This window comes from Daucus carota, chromosome 7 (assembly GCF_001625215.2).
Source record: "Daucus carota subsp. sativus chromosome 7, DH1 v3.0, whole genome shotgun sequence".
NCBI classification, from domain to species: Eukaryota; Viridiplantae; Streptophyta; class Magnoliopsida; order Apiales; family Apiaceae; genus Daucus; species Daucus carota.
This window is the reverse complement of record NC_030387.2, coordinates 1,175,291-1,195,138: the sequence shown is the minus strand read 5'-3', so window position 1 is coordinate 1,195,138 and position 19,848 is coordinate 1,175,291. Positions and strand designations below refer to the sequence as shown.

The following is a 19,848-nucleotide window of genomic DNA, read 5'->3' as shown; positions in this document are numbered from 1 at the left end:
ATATGCAACGTATATGACCATCATCTTCATCCAAATCATAATAATGAACCTCTTACCAGCATTACCAGACGTTTCTATGACTTGCCACCATTGTCTATCATCACCAATAGTCACATACAATTTCCATCATAACTTACAAAACTAACGACTACTTACCATCATCATACAACTTCTCTTGCGGCTTCCCACCGCCAAGAACCTTCCTAAGGATGAAATTGATCATCTATAATCGATTATCAATAGTTTAGATAAGTAGATTTTCTCAATTTTGATAATAAAAATCGTTGTTTATATACTATATATAAAAACAGTGATTAGTGCAGTATAAATTAGTGATACCCGTAGTTATAAATAGTGGTAGGGAAACTGGTTTCTAGTTTTTATTTTAAGAATGGTTTCTATTTGATCATGAGCATATATATATATATATATATATATATATATATATATACACACACACACACACTACCGGATCGGATCATTAACGGATCGGATCACCCTAAATCCATATCCGCTCCATTTATTATCGGATTTTTTTATCGGATCGGATTTTTTTTTATGAATCCATATCCGCTAAGAAGGTCCCGTATCGGATCGGATCGGGTCGGAGTTCCGCTCCATTGACAGGCCTAATTACAACTACTCCATATTTGATTATATGAGCTACTATGTTTTATATTTTAACTCTTCCATTATTTTATTTTCAGGTGATATCAAATTAAATAAATTTCCAAAATTATTGTTCTTCCACATCAAATGTTATTATAATATCAAAAAATATCTTTTAATTATGACATACTTCAATAACTAAAATAATATATATTATTACGTCATTTTATTATTTTTGGTGACTTATGCTATTTTTCATATTATTCTTCATGATGATAAAAGATACGAGATGTTGAAATAATTTGAGTAAATAATGTCTTAAATATCATAGTTGGAGAAAATGGATAGCACGTATAAACCCAATATCGTGTAGAAAGAAAGACTCTCCTCGTGACATCTAGAACCATTTCTCAAGATACCGAAGGTTGCGCATGTGTGTTCATTTATCAAAATATTTTTTAAATCTCACCAAATATTTTTATAAATATTTATGCTTGAAAATAATTTTTTCAAAAAAAATATACTTTATTTACGAGTAACTAGACCTTATAAAAAATTAATTAATTTTTAAAACTTATTTCTAATATTCTATTTTGAAATATATGTATTTTAATAATTTCTCTTTAAACAATAACAAAAAAATTGTATGATGAAAACAATTAGTGTAGTTCAATTGCCTTTCGTAATTTTATTTTACACTTTTATTTTTATATTTATTAAATATAAAAATTTATATACTTGAACTAATGTCAATAAATTTATTCTTTTTAAATCATGCATGTACTAATATTTTCTTATGGAGTTATAGATAAATAATATTTAAATATTTGGAATAACAAATTAAACTCTATCTGAAAATATTTGAGAAAAAAATAAAAAAAATAGAAAGATTTCTTTTGTCTAGAAAAAATCAATTAAATGTAAAAAACATAATTAATTAGAAAAAATAGCAACTAAGTCAATTTTACTTTGACAAAATTATTTTATGAACTTTATGTTCTCGATTATCCAAGTAAAGTTCCCGTCAAAAAGAGAATTAATGTAGCAAGTTTCAGGACATTAGCTTACTGTCATCGTAATGACGCCCACAACTAACCTCAAGGCTATATTAGTAATCATCGCTTCATCAGTAATCACTCCAAACTGTAATAAGTAAAATTGAAGTGTATTTAGCAATTATGATGTTGAAGTAAAATTTTCAATAAACTCAAAAATTAATAATATTGAAATTATTCGAGTTTTTCTGCAAGTGATTCGAACTTGACTCACTTTATGATAAATTTGAATTCGAGAAACAAAAAAGGTTAATAAGATGCATACCAAACTCGACTCGATAATTAAAAATTGGATTTGAGTCGTTTACATCCATTGGTTATATGCTACATTATAATATAAATTAATATATATTATTAAAAGATTATAAGAACAAACAAAAGTACGATAAGATGGAAGATGTTCATTTGTTTAAGAAGATTTATGTTTTATATATAATATAAACCAGATTATATTATTTAAAAATTATAATGAAAAATAAAAAAATGATGAGAGTCGATGTCCATTGTAAAATAATCAACAACATGTTATCTATCTTAATATTAATAATAAAATTATGATATATTTGTTATTTGTTTTGTTAAATGAGAGTATAACGATGACTTTGCAGTCATTTTATTGACTCTTTTTTCCGTAGTCATCTTTTAATACATAGAATTAGGATATATGTAATATTAATCAGCATTATATTATTTAAAAGTTATAATGAAAAATAAAAAGTGTATTGCAAGAGTCTCTTATTTACCTATTAAGATTTTGAAAATAAAATTATAGCGATGTGTAGCTCAGTGGTTACAGCCATTAAATATATCAAGGGTTTGTAGGTTCAATCCTACACAACAACAAAAGTTAATCAATTTTTAGCATTTATGAAAAAGTAATGGTATTTTTGTTATTCTTTATTAAATAAGGGTAAGCTTGTCATTTCACAGCCTTTTATTGGCTCGTTTTGCCCCTAGTTCTCTTTGTTTCTTATGAAGAAGCTATCTAATTTTCATAATGGAGACAAGCAATAGCTGAATTTTCAGCATTAGAGGCTAACAAAACATGGGAATTGGTTCCTCTTCCTTATAATAAAAAAACAATTTCTTGTAAGTGGGTTTTTAAAGTCAAACAACATGCTGATGGTTCTATTGAACGCTATAAAACTAGGTTAGTTGTCAAGGGTTTCACTCAAAAGCATGGCATTGACTTCAATGAAACCTTTTCACATGTGGTTAAAATGACAACCATCCGTACTTTAGTTGTTATAGCTGTTAAAAAGGGATGACATATGTCTCAACTTGATGTCAATAATGCATTTCTACATGGTGATTTACATGATGATGTATATATGAAACCTCCTCCTGGTCTTACTCTCTCAAATCCTCACTTAGTTTGTAAATTGTTGAAATCTTTGCATGGCCTAAGACAAGTCTTCAGGCAGTGGCATTCCAAATTACATTCTTCTCTTTTGTCCAGAGGTTATGCTATCTCTAAGAATGACTGCTCTTTGTTCTACAAGAAGAATGGTACTTCTGTCATCTTCGTAACAGTATATGTTGATGATATTCTGGTAGTTGGGAATGATACATCTGAAATTACGAATGTTAAACAATTTCTTGATTCAACATTTAAGATCAAGAATCTGGGCAAATTACACGACTTCTTGGGTCCGGAATTCACACATGTACCTGATGGTATCATTTTATCACAAAAGAAATTTACTCAAGAGCTATCGGAAGAGTTTGATTCTCCTGATTTTCAACACCAGTTGTTGCTTCTTTAGAGCAAGTCCAATAGGTGTGCTAAATCAAGTCTTAAATCCAAAAATAGGGAATATGGGATAAAATTGCACTCCAACACTATGCTAGTGATGTACTAAATCACTAGCACAAGCCTCCCCTTCCCTATTTTTAGAATATGCTAGCCACTTCTAAACTATTTTTATCATTAAAATATTCATTTCCCTCTCTTCTCCACATCATTTCTCTCTCTCTTTTTTCCTCTTTCCCTCTTTATTAATATTATTATAATAATAGGGAATGGATATAGGGAGTACTATTGGAGCTCATGTGCTAAATCTTGTGCTAAATCACTAGACATATTATTTTATAATATTTTTAGAGAACCTCTTAGCATAGTGTTGGACTTGCTCTTAGATCTTAATGCTAAACTGCTGCATGGAGAAGGAGTTTCTTTAACAGATCCTGGACAATACAATACAGAAAGTTGGTTGGCAAACTCAACTTTCTCACCAACTCCAGATTTGATCTCTCACAGGTTTACAACATCATACTCTTCTGTCTAAATTGGGAGTGAATTCTTCACCCTCCAACTTGAGGGGGGTGTTGGGAGTATAACTTGAAGGTTAAGTTATTAATAGATAGTTTTGTTTAATCAGCATAAATTAGTAGCTTAACCAGATAGCTAGTTGTAGACGATGGGCATTGATCCCGACCCGCCCGATCCCGACCCGATCCCCACACCGAATAGTGCGGGGATTCGGGGATTTTTTCGGGTACGGGCCGGGGATCGGGGATGACTTTGAAAAAAAATCGGGGATCGGGTCGGGTACGGTTTTTCACATTCCCCCGACCCGATCCCCGAACCCCGACCCGATTTCCCCCGATTGTCGACCCGATTATTATATTATATATTATATATTATATATATAATATAAATATATACATATATATATTATGATCATTTATTAACATGTTTATATACCTCTTTAGGTCAACTTCAATCATGAATTTTCACATGTTTATAATCATATATCAACATGTTTATATCCCTCTTTAATATAATTAAATTTATTGAAATAAATTTTAATATTTATTTCTATTAATATAAGTCTTAAAACTAAAAAAGTCATAATTAAATCATTGAAGATCTGTTTATTAAAATGATTAGGTATTAATTAGACATATTAGAAACTAATCGTAATTATGAATTTAAGAATTTAAATAGTAATTTTAGCTTAAATTAAAAATCCCCGAATCACCGCGGGTATCCCCGAATCCCGATCGGGCCGGGGATGGGGATCGAAAAATAATCCCCGATGGGGATCGGGCCGGGGATGGGGATTGAGTTTGAATTCGGGGATCGGGGCCGGGTATAGCGATCCCCGACCCGAAGGGGCCCGATGCCCATCCCTAGTTGTAGTAACTGATTTTCCGGCCTTAACTTGTGGTCTATATAAACAAGTTGAGCTTGTACAGTTTTACACAATTTTTATACAAACACTTTCAGTAATACATAATGTTAGAGTTTTCTCTCTCTAAGTTGCTTTCTCTCACAACATTCACACTCCCTCGGTTCCGGAGACACGACATGACTTTTAATACTTCAATAAAATATAGTTCTGCAATTTTTTTTTTTTTATAAAAATATAACATTCATATTTTTATAAAAAGAAAAATTTAAAAAATAAGTTATAAAACTATATTTTATAAGAGTTTTAAAGTGTGTATCGAACAGTAGAAAACAAACGTATACAAAAGGGATGGAGGGAGCAAGTAGATAAGTATGAGCCAAACCGAAACATGGAAATTAGAAAAATCATATTTATTGCCGAAAACGACAACCGAAAATGTATTTTACACGAGGAGAATACGAGATTCTAAAACAGGATATTTCGCAAAAATAAAAATAAAACTAAAAATAAAAAGAGGAATCATCTGGGGTTTCGTCCTGTCAATTTGTGAGCAAAAGCACGCAGGGTTTTGCAGAAAGCAGAGGTGCAGAAATAAATAACAAATTACAAACTCAAATAATTCAACCCAGCCCAGGCCCCCCCTTTTCTCAACTCTTTCTTCTTGGTCTTCTCTGTGTTTTACACTCAGATAGTGTAACCAGAAGCTGTAGCAATTCAAAAAAATGGCTCTGGGTATTAGCAGCAGCAGCTTCTCCACTCATTACATGAAAAACCCACTTATTTTTCCCAAGAAAACCAACAATTCTGATTTGAATTTCATGTTTTCTTGCTCCCCTGCTGCCAATAATTATAGTAAACTCTGTAAATGCACCACCACACAACAAGGAGGAGGAGGAGGAGGGGAGCTTTTCTCAGTCACTTCTTCCAACACTTCTGATGTTGATTATCTTGGTGAAAGCACCAAAGGGGACTTAAATCTCAACATGGGTACTTCTCTTTTCCATAAAGTTTGAATCTTTTTTAATCTTTGTAGCTTTGAGCTCATAAAGATTTGATTTTTATTTTTATTCTAGCTTTTAGCTCATAGAGATTTGATTTTTGTTATTTTTTTGGTTGTATTTGAGCGTTTAGTCATATACACTGTTTGTGTTTGAGATTTTGAATTTTGGGTTTTGGTTGTAATGTAGGAATCAATGGTCAGGCATCATTGCAAGGTCCTATTGAGGAGATTGCTAGGGTTGAAGCTGTGGAGGCTGAGAGGTTGCTTCGGAACTTGGGGATTCCGGTGCAGCTCTTGTTTGATTTTCTAATTTGTTGTAGATAACTATAGTCATTAAATTGGATTTTACTTGGTTTTCGAAAATTTCCTCTGAGTTGATAACAATTTTTGAGATGTTTTTAGGCTTTCACAATTTGTATACTGTACATATGATAGAAACTCTTGCATGCTTAAAAAGATTTGAAATGCTTGGTGTACTGCCAACTCCCAACTGCATATATAAAGGATTGAAATTATCTTCTTTAATTGCTCAACTTTCTAGATGAGTAGCATATTTTTAGGATACATACCTTTTGTATGTTTTTACTTCCAGCCCAATATGTCTCTTTATGTGTCTTATGTTATGTTACCAAATTATTTCCAAATTCCCACTCTTATATTATTTATGTGCAGGATCCTTTATCCACAAGATATTCTCCACGTGGCATATTTTGTAGCCGTACATTGAACTTCCGGTCAATTAGTTGCATTGGATATGACATGGATTATACTTTAATCCACTACAATGTGATGGTAACATAGTTTTATTGCTTCCCTGTATTGTTAATATAATATGTTTGGTTCTCCTTCTATTGTTCCACTCCTTCAAGATAGCTTGTACGGCATGCTTATAATGTTATTTAGCGATAAATATTTTCATGTGTTCTCTTAGAATTTTATTTTTTCTTGCATTAGTTAAATATTTGAACGGCATTACTTGATGTCAACATTGTATATTTGGAAATGCTGACAAGTACCTACTTTTGTGAAGTACTAAACCGATCGTTATTTACTATTTACTTCATGTGCTTTTTTTTGCTGCAAGAAAGATTCCGCCTCAACTACTGAACATATAAATTATATGATTATAATAATGTAGGCCTGGGAAGGACGGGCTTATGATTATTGCATGGAAAACCTAAAAGGCATGGGATATCCTGTTGATGGACTTGCTTTTGATCCAGATCTGGTGAGTTCTATAGTTACAACTTACACGTGCTTAGAGTACACGTTTATAATAATTATTCACAGGGTAATACGTTCCTGTTTTATAATTTGCTAGGTAATCAGAGGACTTGTCATTGACAAAGAGCGAGGGAATTTAGTAAAAGCTGATCGATTTGGATATGTGAAGAGAGCTATGCATGGCACACAAATGCTATCGACTCAAGCTGTGAGGTGTGGTTGGTTTTTTCAGATTTTCTTTGAATAAATGATAAACAATTCGAACCTGTCGGCATTCAAAGAGTGCTGCCAAATGATTTATATACATTGGCATAAAAAATTGTTTGGTTGTGGGTTGTCTTTCGTGATTAGTGTTAGTATGAGCTACTGTTTTTGTCTTTGCATGGGTACGGGTGTCAATTAAAGCAGAATTGGCACCTTACTATTCATGCAATTGTTATAGATAGCTTAAATTTAATCTATTTTTACTATAGTGCGTTTTAACTTTTATGCATGGAAGTGAGTTGTATGGGAGGGAGCTTGTAGATCTGCGTAAGGAGAGTAGATGGGAATTTCTCAATACTCTATTCTCTGTTTCAGAAGCAGTGGCTTATATGCAGGTAAGTTTCCCCCACTGTCTTCCACTGTATAAAAGTATATCTTCTTTGTTTTAAGAGGTTGAGATGTTCCAACAGTTAACTTGGGTTTTGCAATCAACCTTGTATCCTTAGATGAAATCGAGTTGGGTTTCTTCATGTTCCTGATTTTATTAAGAATAATTCATGGTCTTATTTTGCCTGTTATTGCTGATATCCAATCGCATTTACAATGTAATTGCTCTTTTTGTACTGTGGAGTTCTTTCAAGTGGTCAGTAAGGTCTTTCAACTTGTGATCTTTCTTAGGTGAATATTTACTTTCATCTTTGGGTTGCTCAGTGATCGTTCTTCTGGGCTTTACAATGTCTTTTTTATCTTGGCTTGAACAACTACTTCATAAGGCTTTTTGAGATTTTGTGCATAAAATAAGAGCTCCTACACACACACATATATATATATATGTATATATGTATATATGATTTTAAGTTTCTGATGTTGGAACATTTATATTGTATCAACAGTTAGCTGATTTCTCTGCTTCAATGTGCCTACTTGTGCAATTTACTTTCAGATGGTGGATAGATTGGATGAAGGAATTATGTCACCAGATCTTGGACCACTTGATTACAAAGCACTTTACAAGGCAATGAATGATGAACCCCCAACCCCCCCCCCCCCCCCCCCCCCCCACCAAACTTATAATTATATGCAAAAGTGTTACTAACATCTAAAATTTCAGGCCGTTGGTAAGGCTCTTTTCAGGGCTCATGTGGAAGGACGACTCAAGGTAAACTATCAGCATTTGGTTTTCGGTGTTCCCTACAAAGAACATGAACTAACCCTTTGCATTTATAGAGTGAGATAATGTCGAAGCCTGAACTTTTTGTTGAACCTGATCCTGAGCTGCCTCTGGCACTTTTAGATCAAAAGGAGGTATACAGCTCTATTCCGTCGAGTTTAAGCACATGACATTTGAAAAAATAAATTAGATTTATTCTTTTGTAAAATATGATGAAATCATTTTAAGAACATACAATTTTTGTTCTAATAGGCTGGTAAGACGCTCTTGCTTATTACCAACTCGGATTATCATTACACCGACAAGATGATGCAGCACTCATTCAATAGATTTCTTCCTAATGACATGGGTTGGAGAGATCTATTTGACATGGTTGGTATTGAGATCCTGTTGTATGTTCTACTTTTTATTCTGTTGCATAATTTCCTTGTAACCATATTTCTAAGCTTTGTTATGTTGTAATCTAGAAATGTCAATGGTAGCCAGATTATAATTCTTATATCTTTATACAATGAAGCCTCTTCTTACTAGAAATTACAATTTATACTCCTATCTATACTGCATTGCTTGACAAATTGTAATGTGGCACTTAAATAAATTAGAAAGCACACAAGCTCTTTTTATGCTTCTATGTGATTTTTATGGATTTAAGTTATTTGCTACTAAACAAGTATATGCATCTTCATGGTTATCCTCCATTTGGTGCTATGGAAATCATTTGCCCGTATACTAGATTTAAAAATATTGAAGAGACACTTGTGTATTTAACTCAGTATGAACTCTTATGTTCTTGTGTAGGTTATTGTATCATCAAGGAAGCCAGAGTTCTTCCAAATGTCACATCCTTTATATGAAGTGGTGACAGACGAGGGTCTTATGCGACCTTGTTTTAAGGCTCGTCAAGGTTATGCTACTAACTTTATATGTTATCGTGAAATGTTTTTCTAATGGTAACAGCCAGGAGAAGTTCTTTTTGTCTGATTCCATTAGTTAGTATTTCTTTGTTTTGATGATCACTTGTTTTGAAAAGAAAATCTTTCTATTTAAAAGTTTCATAATTGTCTCTTAAAAAAGTATAGGTAGATATAGACCGTAGTTTCTGTTATATGACCGACATTGTTAGTTAAGCAGCTTTCGTAGTCTCTTTAAAGCAATTTCCTTCGTATCTAGTTTATGTTTGTAGATGTCGATCTTTTTATCTTTTTTCCATCAAAATTCATTATGCATGTATCTATCTATATATATACTATAAATAATGATGTATTAACCTTGGTTTGTGTCGGTATGTATGATCACTATAGTTATAATTTATGTATTTCAGTTCTGTTTCTTCTAATAGCATATATATTATTTTGTAATATTAAGATACACAACCAGATTATCAAATTTATCTGAAGTGAACTGTCAGTTAATTGACTTAACTTTCTTTTTGTTTTTTCTTCACTAGGGGGGTTGTACTCGGGGGGAAGTGCTCAGATGGTCGAAAAATCTCTAAATATTCACGGGGACGAGATATTGTATGTTGGTGACCATATATATACAGATGTAAGCCAATCTAAAGTCCACCTCCGCTGGCGAACAGCACTGATATGCCGAGAACTGGAAGAAGAGGTTATATTACTTGGTGTTGCTTTTAAGTAATCCTAATTATATTCCTTGGTTCTGTGCTTGAAAATCGTGATTTATTGTCGTTTGGTAATTAAAACAGATTGGCGACTCCATGTCTTGTTAATTATTTGTAAATATCTAATGAAATAATTAGTATTGCAGTATAATGCCTTAATTCATAGTCGAGATCAACGGACGATGCTGATAGAGCTTTTAAATCAGAAAGAAGTTGTAGGGGATCTATTTAATCAACTTCGCCTGGCTCTTCAGCGGAGAACCACGGGACGTCCTGCCCAGGTAATTTATCTAATGCCCCTTTTTAGTTTCATATATTTGTAATATGATGATTTTTTATTTATTTTTTTATGTTGGCCTTGGCCGTCTCTGGATGCGTGGGCTTGAAATTGAGTATGATTCTGTTGACCTTACAATTAATTAATCATTCTTTTTATTTCAACCAGACCCTCGCTGCAACACATATGGAGGACAAAGAACTTACAGAAAGCATTCAGAGGCTACTAGTGGTGATGCAGAGACTGGACGCAAAAATTGCTCCATTGCTAGAAAGAGACGGAGAACACTTTAACAGAAGGTTAGTGTTAGAGAGCTTTGATTATAGTGAACCGTGTATGTCTTTTTTGTTGATTCAAGATTATAAGTTAAGTAGTCTGGGGTATGTACAATAGGGACGCAAGTCAATTCTGCCAGTATTTTTTGATATATTAGGACCTGAGTTGATTTTTCTAAACAATCATTTAGGTGGGGTTATCTCTCGCGTGCTGGACTGTGGGATAAGAGTCATCTGATGAGACAAATAGAAAAGTAAGATCATATTATTTGCATATGTAGTTCAAGGTCTGTAAATTAAGAATTTTAAGTTTGCAAAATCTGTAAATATCTGCTTTTAAATTGGCAATTTATCCTGCAGGTATGCTGACATATATACTTCCAGGGTTTCAAATTTCCTCCATTATACACCTTTTATGTATTTCCGTTCACAGGAGCAGGTATGCGATCTCATTTGTCTGGCTTGTTGCTTCTTTTTTCTTGTTTCTATCGTTTGTAGCCTATAATATAGCTGGTTACTCAAACTTATATAATGATTGGTCTGTCGGAGTACTTGACTAGTTAAATAATATGATACAAGTAAACAGTAAATAGAAGAAGAAAAGGCTGAAATTGACATCTCCTTAAGGTGCTGGGGATTGAGTAGTTACTGATTATGTAATTGAGTCAATATTGATCAGCAGAGCAGAACAATGATATTCCAATTATATTAAGCTGTAGGTGTGAACTGATGGCAGAGTGAAGTAACTGACTCTATCTGAGTATCATTATCGAAATTGTGTAAGAGAAAGAAGAGCTTTTTCTGGCCAGGCTGTATAAAAAAGTGAAGGTTTTGTCGCCAGCAAGGGTGTTAGACCAACTTTCAGGAGTGGTTAAAGTCCGACTTCTATTAGTCAAAGTTTAGTAGAAAAACCTTTTCAAAATTTGACCTTAATATCCATGAGACGTGCTGTTGTCACATGCCTTAAAGGGATCCAGCGTGTTCTATTCTTCTAAGTTCGCATCTGCTCTTCATTTTGTATTAGTTTTCTATGACTAGGCTATATGAGGCTTATTGTCGTTGAACTGAAATGTTTTGTTGTTTCAAACAGACACTTGCTCATGATTCCTACTCATTTTACCACCCCGTGCCAGAGAGCAACCAATAACAGCAGCAGCTACTAACCCAAAAGCTGATTGTATGCCTTATTGGTTAAGGTCGTCATTGTGCCTGACCCTTTAAACTTCTTTACCGGGGATGATAACGAGGTCCATTGTACATGTTGAGATTGTTGAAGAAGAGATCTGCAGTCCACAGACACTGTATAATATATGAAAATGCATCTTTTATTAAGATTGGTTTCATTTATACATGTAACATGACTAGAATGAGATGGGTGCATGATGCTATATTTTGGCATCTAAATTTGCTACAAAATTTGTCTCACTGTTGTTATGCGGCACAAATTTTGTAAGTTATGAACAAGGTTGCTTACGATTGTTTAACCCAATGTGGTAAATTTAAACTTAATGTGAAAATTGTCAATTTCTACACATTTACCATTTACTTTGATCCAAGGGGGAGAATGTTTGTCTTTACATTTTATTTATAGATTAAATGTGCTTTTTTGAAATATTAAATTTTGTACAATCTATAAAAGCACAATATTTATTTATGGAATGTTTTATTTTCTGATTTGGTGCTTCTTTATTATATTGATTTATAGAATCTTGTATTTTTGATTTTAAAATAACAAAAGAAAAACTTCATCGGAAGTATATGTACGTATCGAGTTATAAACATTACGGACAAACTTGGAAAAAAACAATTGTGTTTTGAGTTTCATGGCTTCTTCCTTTCTCGCTGCCATCGACAATAGTAAACCCCCTGTTACACACTCTCAACGTGCCAGAGGAGGGGGAGGGGAGCTTTTCTCAATCAATTCTTCCAGTAATCCTGATGTTGATTATCATGGTGAAAGCATGGAAGGGAACTTAAATCTCAACAAGGGTACTCTTTTGTCAATAAAGTTTTAGCTTTTTTAATCTTTTAGCTCCCAAAGATGATGATTTTAGTTGTATATGTATGTTTAGTCAGTCCTTCTAATTGTAATTAGGATTTTGTATATTTGGTTTTGATTGTAATGCAGGAATCAATGAACAGTCACCATTACATGGTCCCATTGAGGAAATTGCTAGGATTGAAACTAAGAAGGCCGAGGACTTGCTCCGGAACTTTGGAATTCCGGTGCACCTCTTGTTTTCCTTAATTGTGTCTGATATCTATATTCACTGCCATGGGCGGACCTAGGGCTGGGCTGTGAAGGGTTCAGCCCGAGTCGCTTCACTGGTTTATCTAGAAACACTAGTATTGTGTTAATTCATTTCACAGCTAGCCCAGTCAGTTTATTATCTAGCCCAGTGTTTCAATCTGTTCTCAATTGCGGAAAACATACAAACATACTGCAATATAATAAAATGGATTAAGTTGAACCTTAACCCTTCCATTTATTATTGCTGATATTGTTTTTAAATGCACTCTCTTTTTAGTATTGTATTAGCGATGCAGTAAATACAAGTTAACACAAATACAAGTGTTGTATATACTTGTACATATTCTCATCTTTTTTTGCTCTGATTTATTCTCATTATTATACTTTTATAAGTATTAGTTTTTAACTATATTTTCTAGATGAAAAAGTGAAATCTGCATTAGTGATCATTATATTTTATGATTAGTTTTAAAAACTTTGAGAGCTTGTAATATATATTTAGCTAATAATATTCCAAAAATTATTGAAATATTTCTTTGATATTTTTATTATCTTTTAAGATTATATGGTTAAGTCTTGATAAATTGTTGTCTTCATTACTGAAATTTTAATTCACTTTTCAAAACTAAACAAAAATTATCTTATTATGATCATGAAAAATATTAATATGATGACATACTCAATTTATGGGCAATATCTTTATCAAATTTCTTAATGTACTTGAGCTAGCTGCGGTGTATACCTACTCCGCAAAATCACACTTTCATTGTCTAGGTCCTAGAAACTCTAGCCCAGGGAACTTTGAATGTGTCGGTCTACCCCTGTTCACTCCTATTGCCTATTTAATTTAATTTGGTTTTCGGGAATTGTCTCTAAGTTGATAACAACTTTTGACATGCTTTCAGCCCTTCACAGTTATTGTATACTGTATGTACAAAAAGGACACCTTTATTTCTTAAAAACATTTGCGCTGCTTGGTATAGTGCCAGTTCCCAACTGAATGTGATAACATATAGCAATTAACTTGTTAAATTGTGCAACTTTCAAGATTTAATAGCACATCCTTAAGATACACACCATCTGTATATTATTACTATGCACAGCTCCTTATGTCTCTTTTTGTGTCATGTTGTGTAAGCAGTTAAATATCTCTAATTCCCACTCTTATGTCATTATTTTTGTGCAGGATATATTGTCCAAAACATATTCTTCACGCAGCATATATTGTAGCCATCCATTGAACTTGCAGTCAATTACTTGCATTGGATATGACATGGATTCTACATTAATCCATTACAATGTGATGGTAATCATAATTCTACTACTTTTCTCTATTGCGAATTTAACACATTTGCTTCTCCTTTATTCATGCATCCAAGATAGTTTTATCTCCTTTTTCTTAGTTAGTTGATTCAACTGCAGTACTTGATGCTAGAGTTGTAGAATTGGTAATGCTTTTTACTGAAGTATTAGAACTGGTCAATTTTTACTATACACTTCATGTGGTTTCTCTTGCTGCAAGAAATTTTGTTGGTTACTTACTCTGTTACTCACCATCTAGATAATCCAATTATAATCGTGTAGGCCTGGGGAAGATGCTGTTATTATTATTGTATGGAAAATCTTAAAGACATGGGATATCCTGTTGATGGACTTGCTTTTGATCCAGACTTGGTAAGTTTTTTTGTCAGTGTGCATTGAGTTGAAATGTTTATAAGCAGCTTTTAATTAATCCTTCACTAGGTAATACTGTCCTGCTTTGTTATTCTGCTAGGTTATTAGAGGTCTTGCCATTGACAAAGAGCGAGGGAACTTAGTAAAAGCAGACCAATTTGGATGTGTGAATAGAGCTATGCATGGCACACATATGCTCCCAACTCAAGCTGTGAGGTGTGACTTTATTTTAATATCTTATTTTGTACAAATGATAATCATTTTGAGAATATATAATTCATTGAAATGCCGCTAAATGCGACATATTTACATATGCATTGGCGGTCCTGCAGGTAATTGTTATGCCCTGTCTTTTACAGTGACCAATATTTAAACCACTTATATAGTTAGTTATAGTATGAACTATTATTTCTCTATGGGCATGAGTATGGTCATAAATTTAAGCTTAATTGGCACCTTAATATCCATGCATTTTTATATTAATAGCTTAGATATGTGCTCAATTTTACGATAGTGCCTGTTAACTTTTTTGCATGAAAGTATGATGTATGGAAAGGAGATAGTCGAGTTGCGTAAGGAGAGTCAATGGAAATTTCTTAATACTCTATTCTCCATTCCAGAGGCAGTGGCTTATATGCAGGTATGTCTTCTCTTACTATAAGCCACTGTGAAGTGTATTTTATTTGTTTTGACAAGTTGAGAGGTTTTAACTGTTAACCTGGTTTTTGCATGCAACCTTGCATCTCAAATTGCAATTAAGCAGGGTTCATGTCCATGTTTTTATAATGAATAGTTCCATGGTCTTATTTAGTTATTTTGAATGTTGTTGCTAATTTCCAAGTGCATTTAGATTAAAGCACTCAGATTGCTCTATTGGCAGTCTGGAGTTCTTCCTTAGTGTTAGGTGAGTTCTTGCAACTTGTAATCTTTCGAGAGGATCATTACACGAGGCAGTTGCAGCTGATATGTTGACAAAACATATCTTTTGTTTAGTGTTTTATTATATCACAGCTATCAACCAGTTGCTTTCTAGTTGATCTTCTGGCCTTTACAGTTGCCCCTTGTATGAACACTTATTTAATTTCTCTGCTTTAATGTGCCTGCACAAATACTTTCAGATGGTGGACAGATTGGATGAAGGAGTTATGTCACCAGATCTCGGACCACTTAATTATAAATCACTTTACAAGGCAATGAATGATGGCGGCCTGCTCCTTTCATTCCCTTTTGCTTTTTTAGTTTCAAACTACAAATATATGCAATTGTGTTGCTAACATGTAAAATTTCAGGCTGTTGGTAAGGCTATTCTCAAGGTCCATGGGGATGGACGACTTAAGGTAACGGTCAGTGTTTGAGATCTGATATTGCCTTCATGAAACATGAACTAACCTCTTTTATTTATGTAGAGTGAGATAATGTCGAAGCCTGAACTTTTTGTTGAGCCTGATCCAGAGCTGCCTCTAGCACTTTTAGATCAGAAGGAGGTATACAGCTGTTTTCCTCTAATATTCAGCACTTAACCCTTAAACAAGCAATTATAATTCTTATTGGTAAATTGCTACATACAATAAATAATGAAAGCACGTGTTTTTGTTCTATCAGGCTGGGAAGACGCTCCTGCTTATCACCAACTCGGATTATCTTTACACAGACGAGATGATGCAGCACGCATTTGATAGATTTCTTCCTACTGATATGGAATGGCGAGATCTGTTTGACATGGTTAGTATTGAGATCGTGGATCGTGTAATGTTATAGTTTATGTCATCCTACAGAATTTCTTTGTAAACTTAGGGGGATTTGGATCGTTGGTCGGAATGGGAATGAGAATGATATGAAATCCCAAGGTGTAGTTAGGTAATGATTAACCCATCTAAGAGGAATGAGGTTCCCGTTCCAAGCAACTAAATTGCTAATCCAAACACCAACAATGGATAAAGGTTCCGATTCTCGTTAACCAGGCTCATTAACCATGAACCAAGCACTCCCTTAGTTCTAAAGCTTTGTCATGTAGTAATCTGGCTATGAGGATAGTAGAAAGTTTCATTATTGGAATTTTAATTTATACTCCTATTTATCAAAGAAATACTTGTGTACCTAACTTAATATGAGCTCTTTTATTCTTGTGTAGGTAATAGTATCAGCAAGAAAGCCAGAGTTCTTCCAAATATCACACCCTATGTATGAAGTGATGACAGAAGAGGGTCTAATGAGACAGTGGCGTAAGCTTTGGCGAGGTTGTGCTACTTCCTTTTCCATAATAATCAAATGTTTTTTCCATGAAAACACAATCGCATTTAGTTAACTGCTTTAATATGACTTTCATGTGTTCTCAAAAGAAATCCACTCTATCTGAAAATTTTGTGACACTCTGAAAGAAGTACAGGTAACTTTAAAGTGTTTCTATTATGAATAAGAAATTTAGTTAAACAGTTTGCATAGTCTCTTCAAAACAATTTCCTTCATATCTAGACATCTGGTATATGGTTCTAGAGGTTGATCTCTTTAACTTTTATTGTCCCAATTCCTAATATATAGTATATATGTATGTCGTGTGAACTGTAAGGTATTAATCTCAGCTTGTGTTTGTACGAATGATCACTAAAGCTATAATTTATGTACTCTAGTTTTGTTGCTTCTAATAACTTATATACTTATCTGGTATATATCTTTAAGATACATAAGCAGATCGTCAATTTGTCTGAACTGTTAATGTATTTGACTTAACTTACTTTTTGGTTTTTCTTGTCCAGGGGGATTGTACTCAGGGGGAAGTGCTCAATTAATTGAAAAAGAATTTAATATTCGCGGGGACAAAATATTGTATGTCGGTGACCATATGTATAAAGATGTATGCCCATCCAAAGTTCACTCGCGCTGGCGAACAGCACTGATATGCCGAGAATTCGAAGAAGAGGTTATCTATTTAATGGTTTTCAGTTTTTAACAATGTTGTCATTAAAATTATTGGGAAAGAGAAAAAGGATTGATGGGATAAGGACTATTAAGATATTACTCTTACTGTGAAGTTGAAGTAGGACCAGAAGAAATGATCTTTGTTTATTACTAGTACTGATTTTACTTGCTCTTTTCTAAACTTGTTTTTTTTAATTCTCTCTCTCCGTCAGTATCTGCTCAGTGCTCATCATGATAAATCACAGTGCATCACAACCGCGATTTACTGTCATTTGGAAATTTTTAAAGGTTTGCGAGTCCATGTCTTGTTATCTTCTTGGTGAATCTGATGAATATAAATGATATTGCAGTACAACTCTTTAATTCATGGTCGAGAACAGCGGACTATGCTGAGAGGGCTTATAAATCAGAAGGAGGTTGTAGAGGAACTATTTAATCAGGTTCGCCTAGCTCTTCAACGGAGAAGCACAGGATGTCCTGCCCAGGTGATCTATTTTGTTCCCCTTTCTAGTCATATTTGAAATATGATGAATTTTCTTTAGCGGCTTAGGCCGTCTATGGATTTACCTGATATAAGTATGCTTCTGTTCACCTTATGTTTATTTGTTCCATGGGGTTTTCCAAATAGAGCCCTGCTGCCGCTCATATGGAGGACCACAAACTCAACGAAAGCATACAGAGGCTACTAGTGGTGATGCAGAGACTGGATGCAAAAATTGCTCCACTGCTGGAAAGAGATGGAGAGCACTTTAACAGAAGGTTAGTGTTAGAGAACATTAATTATGGTGTAACCTTTTATGCATCTTTTTGTTGATTTAAGAATGTAAACTATTATGCGACACGTACAGTAGGCAGGCAAGTCAATTTGGTCAGTGTCCTCTTTAACATCTGAAGACCTATGTTGATTTTTCTGAACTATTTTAGGTGGGGTTATCTCTTGCGCGCTAGACTATATGACAAAAGCCTTCTGGCGCGACAGATAGAAAAGTACGATCATATATATTATATGTAGTTCAAGGTCTTGTAGTTAAGAATCTTAAGCTTGCAAGTTCATGTATAAATCCATTTGGAAATTGGTAATTTATCCTGCAGGTATGCCGACTTATATACATCAAGGGTTTCAAATTTCCTCCATTATACACCTTATATGAATTTCCTTCTGCAGGAGAAGGTATGCAATCACATTTGTTCAGTTTTGTTGTTTGTTTTGTCTGATTAGTTCTGGCTTGTTGGCCCCCTACCCCCGCGAGTGTGTTTGTAGCCTTGAATAGAGCTGGTTATTCAATAAATTTATTTCAAATATAGGACTTCACAAAATGAACCATCTGATTAGAGTAAAAAGAAAATAGAAGAAAGAAGGAGTATAATAGACATTTTCCTTGGGGATGAGGACTGACCGGGTTGTCGGAAAATGGCGGTTACTAATAATGTTAATAAAACCATATTGAATAGCAGAGAAGAACAAATAATGTGTAAAGCATTGACAGATAGTGAAATAGACTTGATCCATCCGAGTATAGGAGTCGTGTGAGTCAATACTGAAGCGATTCACATGGAAAAAGAAGAGAGCCTTTTATGGTCAGGCTGTCCCAAAATAAATGTTTTGTCCCAAACAAAGGTGTTCACGATTTTCAGTTGAAATCCGGTTTTTATGAATAGCTAAAGTCAAAAACCTTTTCTAAACTTGACCCTGATATGGCTTACAGCGATCTAGTCTCTTCTCTTCTTCTAATTAGGTTTTATAGTTGTTTAGTTTCTGTTGTAATTCTTGCACTAGGCTATATGCCATTAAGCTGACGCATTTTTGTTGTTTCTAACGCAGTCACTTGCTCATGATTCCTACTCATTTTACCACCCTGTGCCAGAGAACAACCAATCACAGCTTCGTTACTCTAATTATCGGCAAGGATAACAAGAGCCATTGTGCATGTCGAGATTGTTGAGAAAAGACTCTGCAGTCCACAGTCTCTGCATAATCTATGAACATGTATCGTATCTTTTATTAGACATTGGTTTCGTTTATACATGTTACCGGACCAGAATGAGATAGGTGCATGAGACATTGGTTTCGCTTTTATCGTATGGCACAAATGTTGTCAGAGCTATAGACAAGGTTGCTTACAATTGTCTTAGCTAATTTAAGTCTCCTACAGTTAGTTAACCTATAAATGGTAACAGATTAAGAATCTACATCCATGTAATAACCAAAAATAAATGACTGTTTGGAATTGGAGCCTATGAACCCTTGTTACCAAACCCTTTATTACTAATCCTGATTACTATCAATAAACCAAACACACCTTTAATATGAGTGTCGTGACTCATGAGTGTCGTTGCTATATATAGTTACCATATGCTATTGTTTCGGTTTTGATTCCCATTTTTGTAATAACCATGATCATGAGTGTGAGTGCTATATAGCTCTGTTCTA

At 33.9% G+C, this 19,848-nt stretch overlaps 2 protein-coding genes across 4 annotated transcripts; both read left to right on the top strand.

Moving 5' to 3' along the window:
- Positions 1 to 5,325: 5,325 nt before the first annotated feature.
- On the top strand, positions 5,326 to 12,108 carry LOC108196581 (uncharacterized). Of its 3 annotated transcripts, none has more exons than XM_064081180.1 (17): positions 5,326 to 5,788; positions 5,989 to 6,086; positions 6,474 to 6,593; positions 6,940 to 7,029; positions 7,123 to 7,238; positions 7,525 to 7,624; positions 8,173 to 8,244; positions 8,341 to 8,388; positions 8,457 to 8,534; positions 8,653 to 8,772; positions 9,199 to 9,304; positions 9,848 to 10,011; positions 10,171 to 10,305; positions 10,470 to 10,600; positions 10,768 to 10,830; positions 10,937 to 11,015; positions 11,296 to 11,628. In XM_064081180.1, exons 1-17 carry the CDS (start codon positions 5,524 to 5,526, stop codon positions 11,299 to 11,301), a joined length of 1,791 nt encoding a protein of 596 aa, XP_063937250.1. In that variant the 5' UTR covers positions 5,326 to 5,523; the 3' UTR covers positions 11,302 to 11,628. The 3 variants fall into 3 exon arrangements, with proteins under 3 accessions (XP_063937250.1, XP_063937249.1, XP_063937248.1); XM_064081179.1 differs by having other exon boundaries at positions 11,290 to 11,628; XM_064081178.1 differs by lacking the exon at positions 11,296 to 11,628 and adding an exon at positions 11,667 to 12,108 and having other exon boundaries at positions 5,327 to 5,788.
- A 150-nt stretch (positions 12,109 to 12,258) lies between these two features.
- On the top strand, positions 12,259 to 19,492 carry LOC108194036 (uncharacterized). Its single transcript, XM_017360927.2, has 17 exons — positions 12,259 to 12,565; positions 12,705 to 12,802; positions 14,014 to 14,133; positions 14,412 to 14,501; positions 14,602 to 14,717; positions 15,042 to 15,141; positions 15,620 to 15,691; positions 15,791 to 15,838; positions 15,908 to 15,985; positions 16,104 to 16,223; positions 16,633 to 16,738; positions 17,255 to 17,418; positions 17,768 to 17,902; positions 18,046 to 18,176; positions 18,342 to 18,404; positions 18,510 to 18,588; positions 19,240 to 19,492. The coding sequence occupies exons 1-17, from the start codon at positions 12,400 to 12,402 to the stop codon at positions 19,327 to 19,329; spliced, it is 1,776 nt and encodes a 591-aa protein (XP_017216416.1). The 5' UTR covers positions 12,259 to 12,399; the 3' UTR covers positions 19,330 to 19,492.
- Positions 19,493 to 19,848: the final 356 nt, after the last annotated feature.